The 14,140-nt window shown below is 33.5% G+C and overlaps 3 protein-coding genes across 4 annotated transcripts; all 3 read left to right on the forward strand.

The window, feature by feature from the left end:
* The first annotated feature begins 1,753 nt into the window (after window positions 1-1,753).
* On the forward strand, window positions 1,754-2,446 carry LOC145138416 (putative germin-like protein 2-3). The gene is made up of 2 exons (XM_079072507.1): window positions 1,754-1,796; window positions 1,977-2,446. Exon 2 carries the CDS (start codon window positions 1,988-1,990, stop codon window positions 2,444-2,446), a length of 459 nt encoding a protein of 152 aa, XP_078928633.1. The 5' UTR covers window positions 1,754-1,796; window positions 1,977-1,987.
* Window positions 2,447-6,768: 4,322 nt separating this feature from the next.
* LOC145140776 (putative germin-like protein 2-1) lies at window positions 6,769-7,530 on the forward strand. The gene is made up of 2 exons (XM_079074164.1): window positions 6,769-6,880; window positions 6,995-7,530. The coding sequence occupies exons 1-2, from the start codon at window positions 6,769-6,771 to the stop codon at window positions 7,528-7,530; spliced, it is 648 nt and encodes a 215-aa protein (XP_078930290.1).
* Window positions 7,531-11,842: 4,312 nt separating this feature from the next.
* Window positions 11,843-12,604, forward strand: LOC145137630 (putative germin-like protein 2-3). Of its 2 annotated transcripts, none has more exons than XM_079071758.1 (2): window positions 11,843-11,954; window positions 12,069-12,604. In XM_079071758.1, the coding sequence occupies exons 1-2, from the start codon at window positions 11,843-11,845 to the stop codon at window positions 12,602-12,604; spliced, it is 648 nt and encodes a 215-aa protein (XP_078927884.1). The 2 variants fall into 2 exon arrangements, with proteins under 2 accessions (XP_078927884.1, XP_078927885.1); XM_079071759.1 differs by having other exon boundaries at window positions 11,912-11,954; window positions 12,135-12,604.
* Window positions 12,605-14,140: the final 1,536 nt, after the last annotated feature.

Genomic DNA, 14,140 nt, shown 5'->3' on the forward strand with positions numbered 1-14,140 from the left:
CAAAACACATACAAGGATTCTCTTGAAATTTATTAGTAACTAGCAAGTGTGAACCTAAAACATATGAACAAGTAAGCCAGAAATACAATGTCACTAGAAACAAAAAGTGGAAGTGTGGACGTTGCCTACTACTTAATTAAATTAAACACATGTAGCTACATCCATATCAACAGCCAATAACATACACAATTACGAATCTAGGTTTCATGGATTAAAGAACAAAACCTTGTGTTACTAATGGCAAATGGATTAAGATGACACAAGTTCCCCTATCATTAAAACTCGTAGGGAATGGAGTCGAACAAGGGGGTGCACATATCGCCTGATCAAGCAAGGAAGACGAGAATCACTATGAAATAATTTATTTTTTCCAGATTTTTTTAGAGTTGTTTAATAATTTAACCATTCCTCAATCTTCGCCTCTTTGCTCGGTGTTCTATCATCGCTGAAATCTAGGGAGATCGTTGATCCAACATCCACACATAAATCAAAATTGGTGGTTGGGGTGTGTTTTAGAAAAAGGTTAGTGGAAGAGACATATGATTAGATGTAGATTATTGTAGGATGTTCCTTCCAAATTCTTCACTAGAAAGCACACATAGAGATTAGGCACATGAAACATGGTTTTAAATCTCAGCCATTGGTTGATCAAACGGCGTTAATTAGGCATTGCTATTTAGCAACCTACCTTGCTTTTTCCTAGTAGTTTAGTTTTATGGGTTCTTTTTTTTGCAAAATTTTGGACTTATATTTACTGTTTCCATTCATACTATAAAATCCAAATATATTTTTTGTTATAATTTATCTTTCTTTTATTTATTCAGGAAAATTAAGATTTTTTTTTTCTTTTTTTTGTAATTTTAGACGTCAAATTAATACAAGTAATTTACAGACAGCTAGTAAAGACGCTGTGTTGGTAAATGGATCTTAAATTTGTGTGCAATACATCGCTATAAAGTTTATGATGATAATCTGTAGTACGTATTGTGCATTTGTCAGTGAAAGTAGTAAGTTTGTAATGTTTGTTATGTATGTGTACAAGATATTGCCCACGTACACCTTCTTCTAACCAATTTTGATATGTGTCTAACAAACCAGTAAAACCCATTATCAAACGGACTATACACATAAATGGTTTTTGATAATTGTGCACATTTTTGTAGTGCACGTAGGTAATATTTTGTTTCAAGAAAAGCCTGGAATGCATCAATTGAAAAATAAAATATACATAAAGCATTCTTTAACTATAATATTGATCTCATTTGGAAACGGTCAATATTGTTCTTCAAGACTTTTTCATTTTCTTAAAAAATTGATATAAGTAGAAAATTCCTATGCATAATAAACATTCAAGGTTCTATTAAAATTAATCCTAAGTATGGAAGTTATGAAAAAGTACATAAGTAAATATACGAAATGGAAGGATCATAGACATATAAGGTTAGTAGTTGCAACCTTTATGAAATTAAGAACCAGACAACGTAAGTTGAATGTATCTTGCTTCTAGAAATTGAACAGCAAAATTTGAATGCATCTCAAGATGATAATGATGACGCTATGATGGTATTAGTCTTAATGTTCCTATATTTTCACTATAAAAGCATGGCGAGTTCCATTCTTTATTTCATAGATTTCCCAGCTACCATAATTAAGTCATGAAAAACAAGTTTTCGGCTTCTCAACAATGACGTCTCATTTGCTTTTATTTGGTCTCTTGGTGGCGGGTTGCTCCCTTGCGTTTGCTTCGGACCCTAGTCCTCTTCAGGACTTCTGTGTGGCAGACCAAAATAGCAGAGGTAAGAATTTATTGCTGAAAGTCGAGAAACTCTCCTGCATTCATGCATGATTTGAAAATATATTATATTTAATTGTGATTAATAGTTTATTTATTTATTTATTTTTCTTGGTAGTATTGGTGAATGGCTTGGTTTGTAAAGAGGCGAGGCTTGTACAACCTGATGATTTCTTTTATAGAGGACTGCAGCTAATGGGAAATACCTCGAATGCGGTTGGGTCTGCTGTGACTCCGGTGACCGTAGAAGAGTTGCCAGGACTTAACACTCTTGGTATCTCAATGGCACGTATTGACTTCGCACCACAGGGTATTAACCCCCCACATACACACCCTCGGGCCACTGAAATTTTGACTGTTATGGAAGGCCGTATTCTAGTCGGATTTGTCACGTCCAACCCTCAAAACCGACTCATCACAAAAGAACTTCAGAAAGGCGATGTTTTCGTGTTCCCAGAAGGCCTGATTCACTTCCAGAAAAACGTGGGAAATGGCTATGCTGTTGCTATTGCAGCTTTGAGTAGTCAAAATCCAGGTGTTATTACCATTGCAAACGCTGTTTTTGGGTCAAATCCCGATATCGCTGGAGATATTCTTGCGAAGGCCTTTCAAGTTGACATCAACGTCGTCTATCAAATTCAATCGAAATTCTAGCTTTTACATGCTTCTAAAATGTTGATTTTCTTATCAATGTTGTGATATTTGTTATGTTTATGTTGTTATATTTAAAATCGAATAGTATATATACTACTGTCATAGTGATTTTGATTTACTTATGTGGAATTAACTACTTCAAAAGTAAGATATAAACTATCAAAACCCAAGAGTGTGCAAGAAATAGACTTAGAAATGACAAAGTTAAATTTACGTAAGTGTGTGCAAGAAATAGACTTAGAAATCAGAAAGACAAACCTAAGTTTGTGCAAGAAATAGACTTAGAAATCACAAAGACAAACCTAAGAGTGTGCAAGAAATAGACTTAGAAATCACAAAGACAAATTTACGTAAATAACCCACTTGCTTTAGAAAGACTAGAAGTTCAACCATCAAATTTTTCAAAAAGATTAATATGGTCCTTGGTGTTTCGATCAGTTACTAGGTCAGTCAACCACCTTGACCTATACAAATTTAATTTTTTATCCTTTTAACTCTTTTATTTTAGTTGTCATAATAAAAATGAAACTAAATAATCACCAACCCCATCCACCTCACTTTACGCCACCCACCTCCCATTCCATTCCCTTCTTCTGTCACCTTCCACCACCACCACCGTTGTCAACCAGAAGGTGGTTAGGGTTTTACCCAAACCTATTTGCATCATCTATCTTCAACATATCCATCTATAATCAAAGAAAAGACCTCCCAAGATCCAAGCCTAAAAATAGAAATCACGAAGTGCTTTGGTCTCCAACCAACCTTTCAAGATTTTGTTAACTAAAAGAAAATGAAGTATACATAGCAAAACATAAAAATCTATGTTTGAAAAAGCCACAGAAGAGCTTCTATTGGCATTCATTGGTAACTAGAAAGTGAGAGCATCAAACATAGAAACAAATATGTCAAAAATACAATGTCACGGACAGAAAAAGAAAATGTATGGATGTTGTCTACTACTTCAAACAAATTAAACACATGTAGCTACATCCATATCAATACCCAATAACATACAAAATGAAAAATCTAAGTTTCATGGATTAAAGAACAAAACCATATGTTACTCATGACATAAGACGATCGGTTTGAATAGCCGATTACAACCACATGAACACAAAGTAAAGAAAATAGAGTTTCAAATACCATTCTTTATTAATCAAAATCAAATCCTAAAAGTCAAAGGCGGCTAACCTATTTATAATTAAACTAAAACCCTAATATGACTCATAATTATGATTGAAATCATCTAAATTAGGAGATTACATAAATCTAAATATTTTATGAATATAGGGCATAAAAATTTCTAATAAAGATAAATCTTAACCGAAAAAATTATAAAATAAAATAACCTTAATAAAATTAAATCATTGATTTATCTTTCATATACCTTCCATCATCTTCCTCATAGTGATGCAACTCATCATCGAGTGTACATCTCTCATCCACGGTTTCCAAAGGACAAACAACTTCCACACTTTAAAACAAAGACGGATAAATCAAACAAGACAACATGCACGATTATAGTTTCCACCTACATATATTCCTACTGATTGTCTCATTTATGAGTTCTTGAGTAACCTTAGGAGGACAACCATGTTTATAAGAAAATGCAATATATTATAACATTCGTGCCTTTATTTAATTTTATTGAATTTCCCTTAAGAGTTATAATAAATATATAAATAATATTAAAAAATAATTATTATTAATTATCTAACATAAAAAGATGTATATTTTTGGCAAAGAACTAAAATCTATAATATTAAAACTTAAAATGCTAAGATCTTGGAAGGAGGGACCAAAGTTGACAAATTCTTTTTACTTGCATGAAATCACATGGGGGAGGAGATCCTTCATCGAGGCCGATGGTAAGACTTATCTCTCTTTCATCCCATGTAAAACTCGACCTTTTGAATCCTTATCAGACCATATCGTAACCTAAATGTCCCCGAAATCGGTTTGTTGTGTTTCAAGATAAGAGTGTAACGAGAAAGTAGAGAAATATGAGGAAGAGGGTAATCAAGTTGAAGGCAGCAGGACAATAAAAGGTCATATGACCTTTCCCTTCGTTAAACCCAAATTTTGCAAAAGAGAACTCGATTTTTTCAAAAACCATGTCTTCATTTACTTGTCTTATGTGCCTATTTGTATTAGATTAAATCATACAATGTGCTTTAAAAAAGTGAGAAGTTCAGTGCTTATTGTTTTTATCTTGACGAGTATGGTTGTTATGGTTTCACTTACTTGTGTGACCGATACATAACTATGTAAACTGACTTTCGTATATTTTTAAATATGTTTTTTTTTTGTCTTTTTGTTTTACTTTTTATAGTTAAGAAAGATAACTAATAAACCCAAACCCTACGCCCCCCCCCCCCCCCCCCCAACCTACTTTATGTCACCATACCTACCCCCATTCCATTCGTCTACCTTCATCGGTCTCCGTCAACCGCCACCGTCCCTACCATTACCATCCTCAATCACCATTTCAATGCAGAAGGTTTTTAGGGTTTAATCCACCCTTATTTCCGTTATTTGTCTTCAAACTGAACATGAATAAATAAAGCAACAACCTCCCCATACCCATGGCAAATAAATAGAAATTATGAAGCCCTATGGTAACTGGCAAATGAGAGCAAAACACATACAAGGATTCTCTTGAAATTTATTAGTAACTAGCAAGTGTGAACCTAAAACATATGAACAAATAAGCCAGAAATACAATGTCACTAGAAACAAAAAGTGGAAGTGTGGACGTTGCCTACTACTTAATTAAATTAAACACATGTAGCTACATCCATATCAACAGCCAATAACATACAAAATTACGAATCTAGGTTTCATGGATTAAAGAACAAAACCTTGTGTTACTAATGGCAAATGGATTAAGATGACACAAGTTCCCCTATCATTAAAACTCGTAGGGAATGGAGTCGAACAAGGGGGTGCACATATCGCCTGATCAAGCAAGGAAGATGAGAATCACTATGAAATAATTTATTTTTTCCAGATTTTTTTAGAGTTGTTTAATAATTTAACCATTCCTCAATCTTCGCCTCTTTGCTCGGTGTTCTATCATCGCTGAAATCTAGGGAGATCGTTGATCCAACATCCACACATAAATCAAAATTGGTGGTTGGGGTGTGTTTTAGAAAAAGGTTAGTGGAAGAGACATATGATTAGATGTAGATTATTGTAGGATGTTCCTTCCAAATTCTTCACTAGAAAGCACACATAGAGATTAGGCACATGAAACATGGTTTTAAATCTCAGCCATTGGTTGATCACACGGCGTTAATTAGGCATTGCTATTTAGCAACCTACCTTGCTTTTTCCTAGTAGTTTAGTTTTATGGGTTCTTTTTTTTGCAAAATTTTGGACTTATATTTACTGTTTCCATTCATACTATAAAATCCAAATATATTTTTTGTTATAATTTATCTTTCTTTTATTTATTCAGGAAAATTAAGATTTTTTTTTTTCTTTTTTTTTGTAATTTTAGACGTCAAATTAATACAAGTAATTTACAGACAGCTAGTAAAGACGCTGTGTTGGTAAATGGATCTTAAATTTGTGTGCAATACATCGCTATAAAGTTTATGATGATAATCTGTAGTACGTATTGTGCATTTGTCAGTGAAAGTAGTAAGTTTGTAATGTTTGTTATGTATGTGTACAAGATATTGCCCACGTACACCTTCTTCTAACCAATTTTGATATGTGTCTAACAAACCAGTAAAACCCATTATCAAACGGACTATACACATAAATGGTTTTTGATAATTGTGCACATTTTTGTAGTGCACGTAGGTAATATTTTGTTTCAAGAAAAGCCTGGAATGCATCAATTGAAAAATAAAATATACATAAAGCATTCTTTAACTATAATATTGATCTCATTTGGAAACGGTCAATATTGTTCTTCAAGACTTTTTCATTTTCTTAAAAAATTGATATAAGTAGAAAATTCCTATGCATAATAAACATTCAAGGTTCTATTAAAATTAATCCTAAGTATGGAAGTTATGAAAAAGTACATAAGTAAATATACGAAATGGAAGGATCATAGACATATAAGGTTAGTAGTTGCAACCTTTATGAAATTAAGAACCAGACAACGTAAGTTGAATGTATCTTGCTTCTAGAAATTGAACAGCAAAATTTGAATGCATCTCAAGATGATAATGATGACGCTATGATGGTATTAGTCTTAATGTTCCTATATTTTCACTATAAAAGCATGGCGAGTTCCACTCTTTATTTCATAGATTTCCCAGCTACCATAATTAAGTCATCAAAAACAAGTTTTCAGCTTCTCAACAATGACGTCTCATTTGCTTTTATTTGGTCTCTTGGTGGCGGGTTGCTCCCTTGCGTTTGCTTCGGACCCTAGTCCTCTTCAGGACTTCTGTGTGGCAGACCAAAATAGCAGAGGTAAGAATTTATTGCTGAAAGTCGAGAAACTCTCCTGCATTCATGCATGATTTGAAAATATATTATATTTAATTGTGATTAATAGTTTATTTATTTATTTATTTTTCTTGGTAGTATTCGTGAATGGCTTGGTTTGTAAAGAGGCGAGGCTTGTACAACCTGATGATTTCTTTTATAGAGGACTGCAGCTAATGGGAAATACCTCGAATGCGGTTGGGTCTGCTGTGACTCCGGTGACCGTAGAAGAGTTGCCAGGACTTAACACTCTTGGTATCTCAATGGCACGTATTGACTTCGCACCACAGGGTATTAACCCCCCACATACACACCCTCGGGCCACTGAAATTTTGACTGTTATGGAAGGCCGTATTCTAGTCGGATTTGTCACGTCCAACCCTCAAAACCGACTCATCACAAAAGAACTTCAGAAAGGCGATGTTTTCGTGTTCCCAGAAGGCCTGATTCACTTCCAGAAAAACGTGGGAAATGGCTATGCTGTTGCTATTGCAGCTTTGAGTAGTCAAAATCCAGGTGTTATTACCATTGCAAACGCTGTTTTTGGGTCAAATCCCAATATCGCTGGAGATATTCTTGCGAAGGCCTTTCAAGTTGACATCAACGTCGTCTATCAAATTCAATCGAAATTCTAGCTTTTACATGCTTCTAAAATGTTGATTTTCTTATCAATGTTGTGATATTTGTTATGTTTATGTTGTTATATTTAAAATCGAATAGTATATATACTACTGTCATAGTGATTTTGATTTACTTATGTGGAATTAACTACTTCAAAAGTAAGATATAAATTATCAAAACCCAAGAGTGTGCAAGAAATAGACTTAGAAATGACAAAGTTAAATTTACGTAAGTGTGTGCAAGAAATAGACTTAGAAATCAGAAAGACAAACCTAAGTTTGTGCAAGAAATAGACTTAGAAATCACAAAGACAAACCTAAGAGTGTGCAAGAAATAGACTTAGAAATCACAAAGACAAATTTACGTAAATAACCCACTTGCTTTAGAAAGACTAGAAGTTCAACCATCAAATTTTTCAAAAAGATTAATATGGTCCTTGGTGTTTCGATCAGTTACTAGGTTAGCCAACCACCTTGACCTATACAAATTTAATTTTTTATCCTTTTAACTCTTTTATTTTAGTTGTCATAATAAAAATGAAACTAAATAATCACCAACCCCATCCACCTCACTTTACGCCACCCACCTCCCATTCCATTCCCTTCTTCTGTCGCCTTCCACCACCACCACCACCTTTGTCAACCAGAAGGTGGTTAGGGTTTTACCCAAACCTATTTGAATCGTCTATCTTCAACATATCCATCTATAATCAAAGAAAAAACCTCCCAAGATCCAAGCCTAAAAATAGAAATCACGAAGTGGTTTGGTCTCCGACCAGCCTTTCAAGATTTTGTTAACTAAAAGAAAATGAAGTATACATAGCAAAACATAAAAATCTATGTTTGAAAAAGCCACAGAAGAGCTTCTATTGGCATTCATTGGTAACTAGAAAGTGAGAGCATCAAACATAGAAACAAATATGTCAAAAATACAATGTCACGGACAGAAAAAGAAAATGTATGGATGTTGTCTACTACTTCAAACAAATTAAACACATGTAGCTACATCCATATCAATACCCAATAACATACAAAATGAAAAATCTAAGTTTCATAGATTAAAGAACAAAACCATATGTTACTCATGACATAAGACGATCGGTTTGAATAGCCGATTACAACCACATGAACACAAAGTAAAGAAAATAGAGTTTCAAATACCATTCTTTATTAATCAAAATCAAATCCTAAAAGTCAAAGGCGGCTAACCTATTTATAATTAAACTAAAACCCTAATATGACTCATAATTATGATTGAAATCATCTAAATTAGGAGATTACATAAATCTAAATATTTTATGAATATAGGGCATAAAAATTCCTAATAAAGATAAATCTTAACCGAAAAAATTATAAAATAAAATAACCTTAATAAAATTAAATCATTGATTTATCTTTCATATACCTTCCATCATCTTCCTCATAGTGATGCAACTCATCATCGAGTGTACATCTCTCATCCACGGTTTCCAAAGGACAAACAACTTCCACACTTTAAAACAAAGACGGATAAATCAAACAAGACAACATGCACGATTATAGTTTCCACCTACATATATTCCTACTGATTGTCTCATTTATGAGTTCTTGAGTAACCTTAGGAGGACAACCATGTTTATAAGAAAATGCAATATATTATAACATTCGTGCCTTTATTTAATTTTATTGAATTTCCCTTAAGAGTTATAATAAATATATAAATAATATTAAAAAATAATTATTATTAATTATCTAACATAAAAAGATGTATATTTTTGGCAAAGAACTAAAATCTATAATATTAAAACTTAAAATGCTAAGATCTTGGAAGGAGGGACCAAAGTTGACAAATTCTTTTTACTTGCATGAAATCACATGGGGGAGGAGATCCTTCATCGAGGCCGATGGTAAGACTTATCTCTCTTTCATCCCATGTAAAACTCGACCTTTTGAATCCTTATCAGACCATATCGTAACCTAAATGTCCCCGAAATCGGTTTGTTGTGTTTCAAGATAAGAGTGTAACGAGAAAGTAGAGAAATATGAGGAAGAGGGTAATCAAGTTGAAGGCAGCAGGACAATAAAAGGTCATATGACCTTTCCCTTCGTTAAACCCAAATTTTGCAAAAGAGAACTCGATTTTTTCAAAAACCATGTCTTCATTTACTTGTCTTATGTGCCTATTTGTATTAGATTAAATCATACAATGTGCTTTAAAAAAGTGAGAAGTTCAGTGCTTATTGTTTTTATCTTGACGAGTATGGTTGTTATGGTTTCACTTACTTGTGTGACCGATACATAACTATGTAAACTGACTTTCGTATATTTTTAAATATGTTTTTTTTTGTCTTTTTGTTTTACTTTTTATAGTTAAGAAAGATAACTAATAAACCCAAACCCTACGCCCCCCCCAACCTACTTTATGTCACCATACCTACCCCCATTCCATTCGTCTACCTTCATCGGTCTCCGTCAACCGCCACCGTCCCTACCATTACCATCCTCAATCACCATTTCAATGCAGAAGGTTTTTAGGGTTTAATCCACCCTTATTTCCGTTATTTGTCTTCAAACTGAACATGAATAAATAAAGCAACAACCTCCCCATACCCATGGCAAATAAATAGAAATTATGAAGCCCTATGGTAACTGGCAAATGAGAGCAAAACACATACAAGGATTCTCTTGAAATTTATTAGTAACTAGCAAGTGTGAACCTAAAACATATGAACAAGTAAGCCAGAAATACAATGTCACTAGAAACAAAAAGTGGAAGTGTGGACGTTGCCTACTACTTAATTAAATTAAACACATGTAGCTACATCCATATCAACAGCCAATAACATACACAATTACGAATCTAGGTTTCATGGATTAAAGAACAAAACCTTGTGTTACTAATGGCAAATGGATTAAGATGACACAAGTTCCCCTATCATTAAAACTCGTAGGGAATGGAGTCGAACAAGGGGGTGCACATATCGCCTGATCAAGCAAGGAAGACGAGAATCACTATGAAATAATTTATTTTTTCCAGATTTTTTTAGAGTTGTTTAATAATTTAACCATTCCTCAATCTTCGTCTCTTTGCTCGGTGTTCTATCATCGCTGAAATCTAGGGAGATCGTTGATCCAACATCCACACATAAATCAAAATTGGTGGTTGGGGTGTGTTTTAGAAAAAGGTTAGTGGAAGAGACATATGATTAGATGTAGATTATTGTAGGATGTTCCTTCCAAATTCTTCACTAGAAAGCACACATAGAGATTAGGCACATGAAACATGGTTTTAAATCTCAGCCATTGGTTGATCAAACGGCGTTAATTAGGCATTGCTATTTAGCAACCTACCTTGCTTTTTCCTAGTAGTTTAGTTTTATGGGTTCTTTTTTTTGCAAAATTTTGGACTTATATTTACTGTTTCCATTCATACTATAAAATCCAAATATATTTTTTGTTATAATTTATCTTTCTTTTATTTATTCAGGAAAATTAAGATTTTTTTTTTCTTTTTTTTTGTAATTTTAGACGTCAAATTAATACAAGTAATTTACAGACAGCTAGTAAAGACGCTGTGTTGGTAAATGGATCTTAAATTTGTGTGCAATACATCGCTATAAAGTTTATGATGATAATCTGTAGTACGTATTGTGCATTTGTCAGTGAAAGTAGTAAGTTTGTAATGTTTGTTATGTATGTGTACAAGATATTGCCCACGTACACCTTCTTCTAACCAATTTTGATATGTGTCTAACAAACCAGTAAAACCCATTATCAAACGGACTATACACATAAATGGTTTTTGATAATTGTGCACATTTTTGTAGTGCACGTAGGTAATATTTTGTTTCAAGAAAAGCCTGGAATGCATCAATTGAAAAATAAAATATACATAAAGCATTCTTTAACTATAATATTGATCTCATTTGGAAACGGTCAATATTGTTCTTCAAGACTTTTTCATTTTCTTAAAAAATTGATATAAGTAGAAAATTCCTATGCATAATAAACATTCAAGGTTCTATTAAAATTAATCCTAAGTATGGAAGTTATGAAAAAGTACATAAGTAAATATACGAAATGGAAGGATCATAGACATATAAGGTTAGTAGTTGCAACCTTTATGAAATTAAGAACCAGACAACGTAAGTTGAATGTATCTTGCTTCTAGAAATTGAACAGCAAAATTTGAATGCATCTCAAGATGATAATGATGACGCTATGATGGTATTAGTCTTAATGTTCCTATATTTTCACTATAAAAGCATGGCGAGTTCCACTCTTTATTTCATAGATTTCCCAGCTACCATAATTAAGTCATCAAAAACAAGTTTTCAGCTTCTCAACAATGACGTCTCATTTGCTTTTATTTGGTCTCTTGGTGGCGGGTTGCTCCCTTGCGTTTGCTTCGGACCCTAGTCCTCTTCAGGACTTCTGTGTGGCAGACCAAAATAGCAGAGGTAAGAATTTATTGCTGAAAGTCGAGAAACTCTCCTGCATTCATGCATGATTTGAAAATATATTATATTTAATTGTGATTAATAGTTTATTTATTTATTTATTTTTCTTGGTAGTATTCGTGAATGGCTTGGTTTGTAAAGAGGCGAGGCTTGTACAACCTGATGATTTCTTTTATAGAGGACTGCAGCTAATGGGAAATACCTCGAATGCGGTTGGGTCTGCTGTGACTCCGGTGACCGTAGAAGAGTTGCCAGGACTTAACACTCTTGGTATCTCAATGGCACGTATTGACTTCGCACCACAGGGTATTAACCCCCCACATACACACCCTCGGGCCACTGAAATTTTGACTGTTATGGAAGGCCGTATTCTAGTCGGATTTGTCACGTCCAACCCTCAAAACCGACTCATCACAAAAGAACTTCAGAAAGGCGATGTTTTCGTGTTCCCAGAAGGCCTGATTCACTTCCAGAAAAACGTGGGAAATGGCTATGCTGTTGCTATTGCAGCTTTGAGTAGTCAAAATCCAGGTGTTATTACCATTGCAAACGCTGTTTTTGGGTCAAATCCCGATATCGCTGGAGATATTCTTGCGAAGGCCTTTCAAGTTGACATCAACGTCGTCTATCAAATTCAATCGAAATTCTAGCTTTTACATGCTTCTAAAATGTTGATTTTCTTATCAATGTTGTGATATTTGTTATGTTTATGTTGTTATATTTAAAATCGAATAGTATATATACTACTGTCATAGTGATTTTGATTTACTTATGTGGAATTAACTACTTCAAAAGTAAGATATAAACTATCAAAACCCAAGAGTGTGCAAGAAATAGACTTAGAAATGACAAAGTTAAATTTATGTAAGTGTGTGCAAGAAATAGACTTAGAAATCAGAAAGACAAACCTAAGTTTGTGCAAGAAATAGACTTAGAAATCACAAAGACAAACCTAAGAGTGTGCAAGAAATAGACTTAGAAATCACAAAGACAAATTTACGTAAATAACCCACTTGCTTTAGAAAGACTAGAAGTTCAACCATCAAATTTTTCAAAAAGATTAATATGGTCCTTGGTGTTTCGATCAGTTACTAGGTCAGCCAACCACCTTGACCTATACAAATTTAATTTTTTATCCTTTTAACTCTTTTATTTTAGTTGTCATAATAAAAATGAAACTAAATAATCACCAACCCCATCCACCTCACTTTACGCCACCCACCTCCCATTCCATTCCCTTCTTCTGTCGCCTTCCACCACCACCACCACCTTTGTCAACCAGAAGGTGGTTAGGGTTTTACCCAAACCTATTTGAATCGTCTATCTTCAACATATCCATCTATAATCAAAGAAAAAACCTCCCAAGATCCAAGCCTAAAAATAGAAATCACGAAGTGGTTTGGTCTCCGACCAGCCTTTCAAGATTTTGTTAACTAAAAGAAAATGAAGTATACATAGCAAAACATAAAAATCTATGTTTGAAAAAGCCACAGAAGAGCTTCTATTGGCATTCATTGGTAACTAGGAAGTGAGAGCATCAAACATAGAAACAAATATGTCAAAAATACAATGTCACGGACAGAAAAAGAAAATGTATGGATGTTGTCTACTACTTCAAACAAATTAAACACATGTAGCTACATCCATAGCAATACCCAATAACATACAAAATGAAAAATCTAAGTTTCATGGATTAAAGAACAAAACCATATGTTACTCATGACATAAGACGATCGGTTTGAATAGCCGATTACAACCACATGAACACAAAGTAAAGAAAATAGAGTTTCAAATACCATTCTTTATTAATCAAAATCAAATCCTAAAAGTCAAAGGCGGCTAACCTATTTATAATTAAACTAAAACCCTAATATGACTCATAATTATGATTGAAATCATCTAAATTAGGAGATTACATAAATCTAAATATTTTATGAATATAGGGCATAAAAATTCCTAATAAAGATAAATCTTAACCGAAAAAATTATAAAATAAAATAACCTTAATAAAATTAAATCATTGATTTATCTTTCATATACCTTCCATCATCTTCCTCATAGTGATGCAACTCATCATCGAGTGTACATCTCTCATCCACGGTTTCCAAAGGACAAACAACTTCCACACTTTAAAACAAAGACGGATAAATCAAACAAGACAACATGCACGATTATAGTTTCCACCT

This window comes from Lactuca virosa, chromosome 9 (assembly GCF_052849685.1).
Source record: "Lactuca virosa cultivar CGN04683 chromosome 9, Lactuca_virosa_CGN04683_v6, whole genome shotgun sequence".
Lineage (NCBI taxonomy): Eukaryota > Viridiplantae > Streptophyta > Magnoliopsida > Asterales > Asteraceae > Lactuca > Lactuca virosa.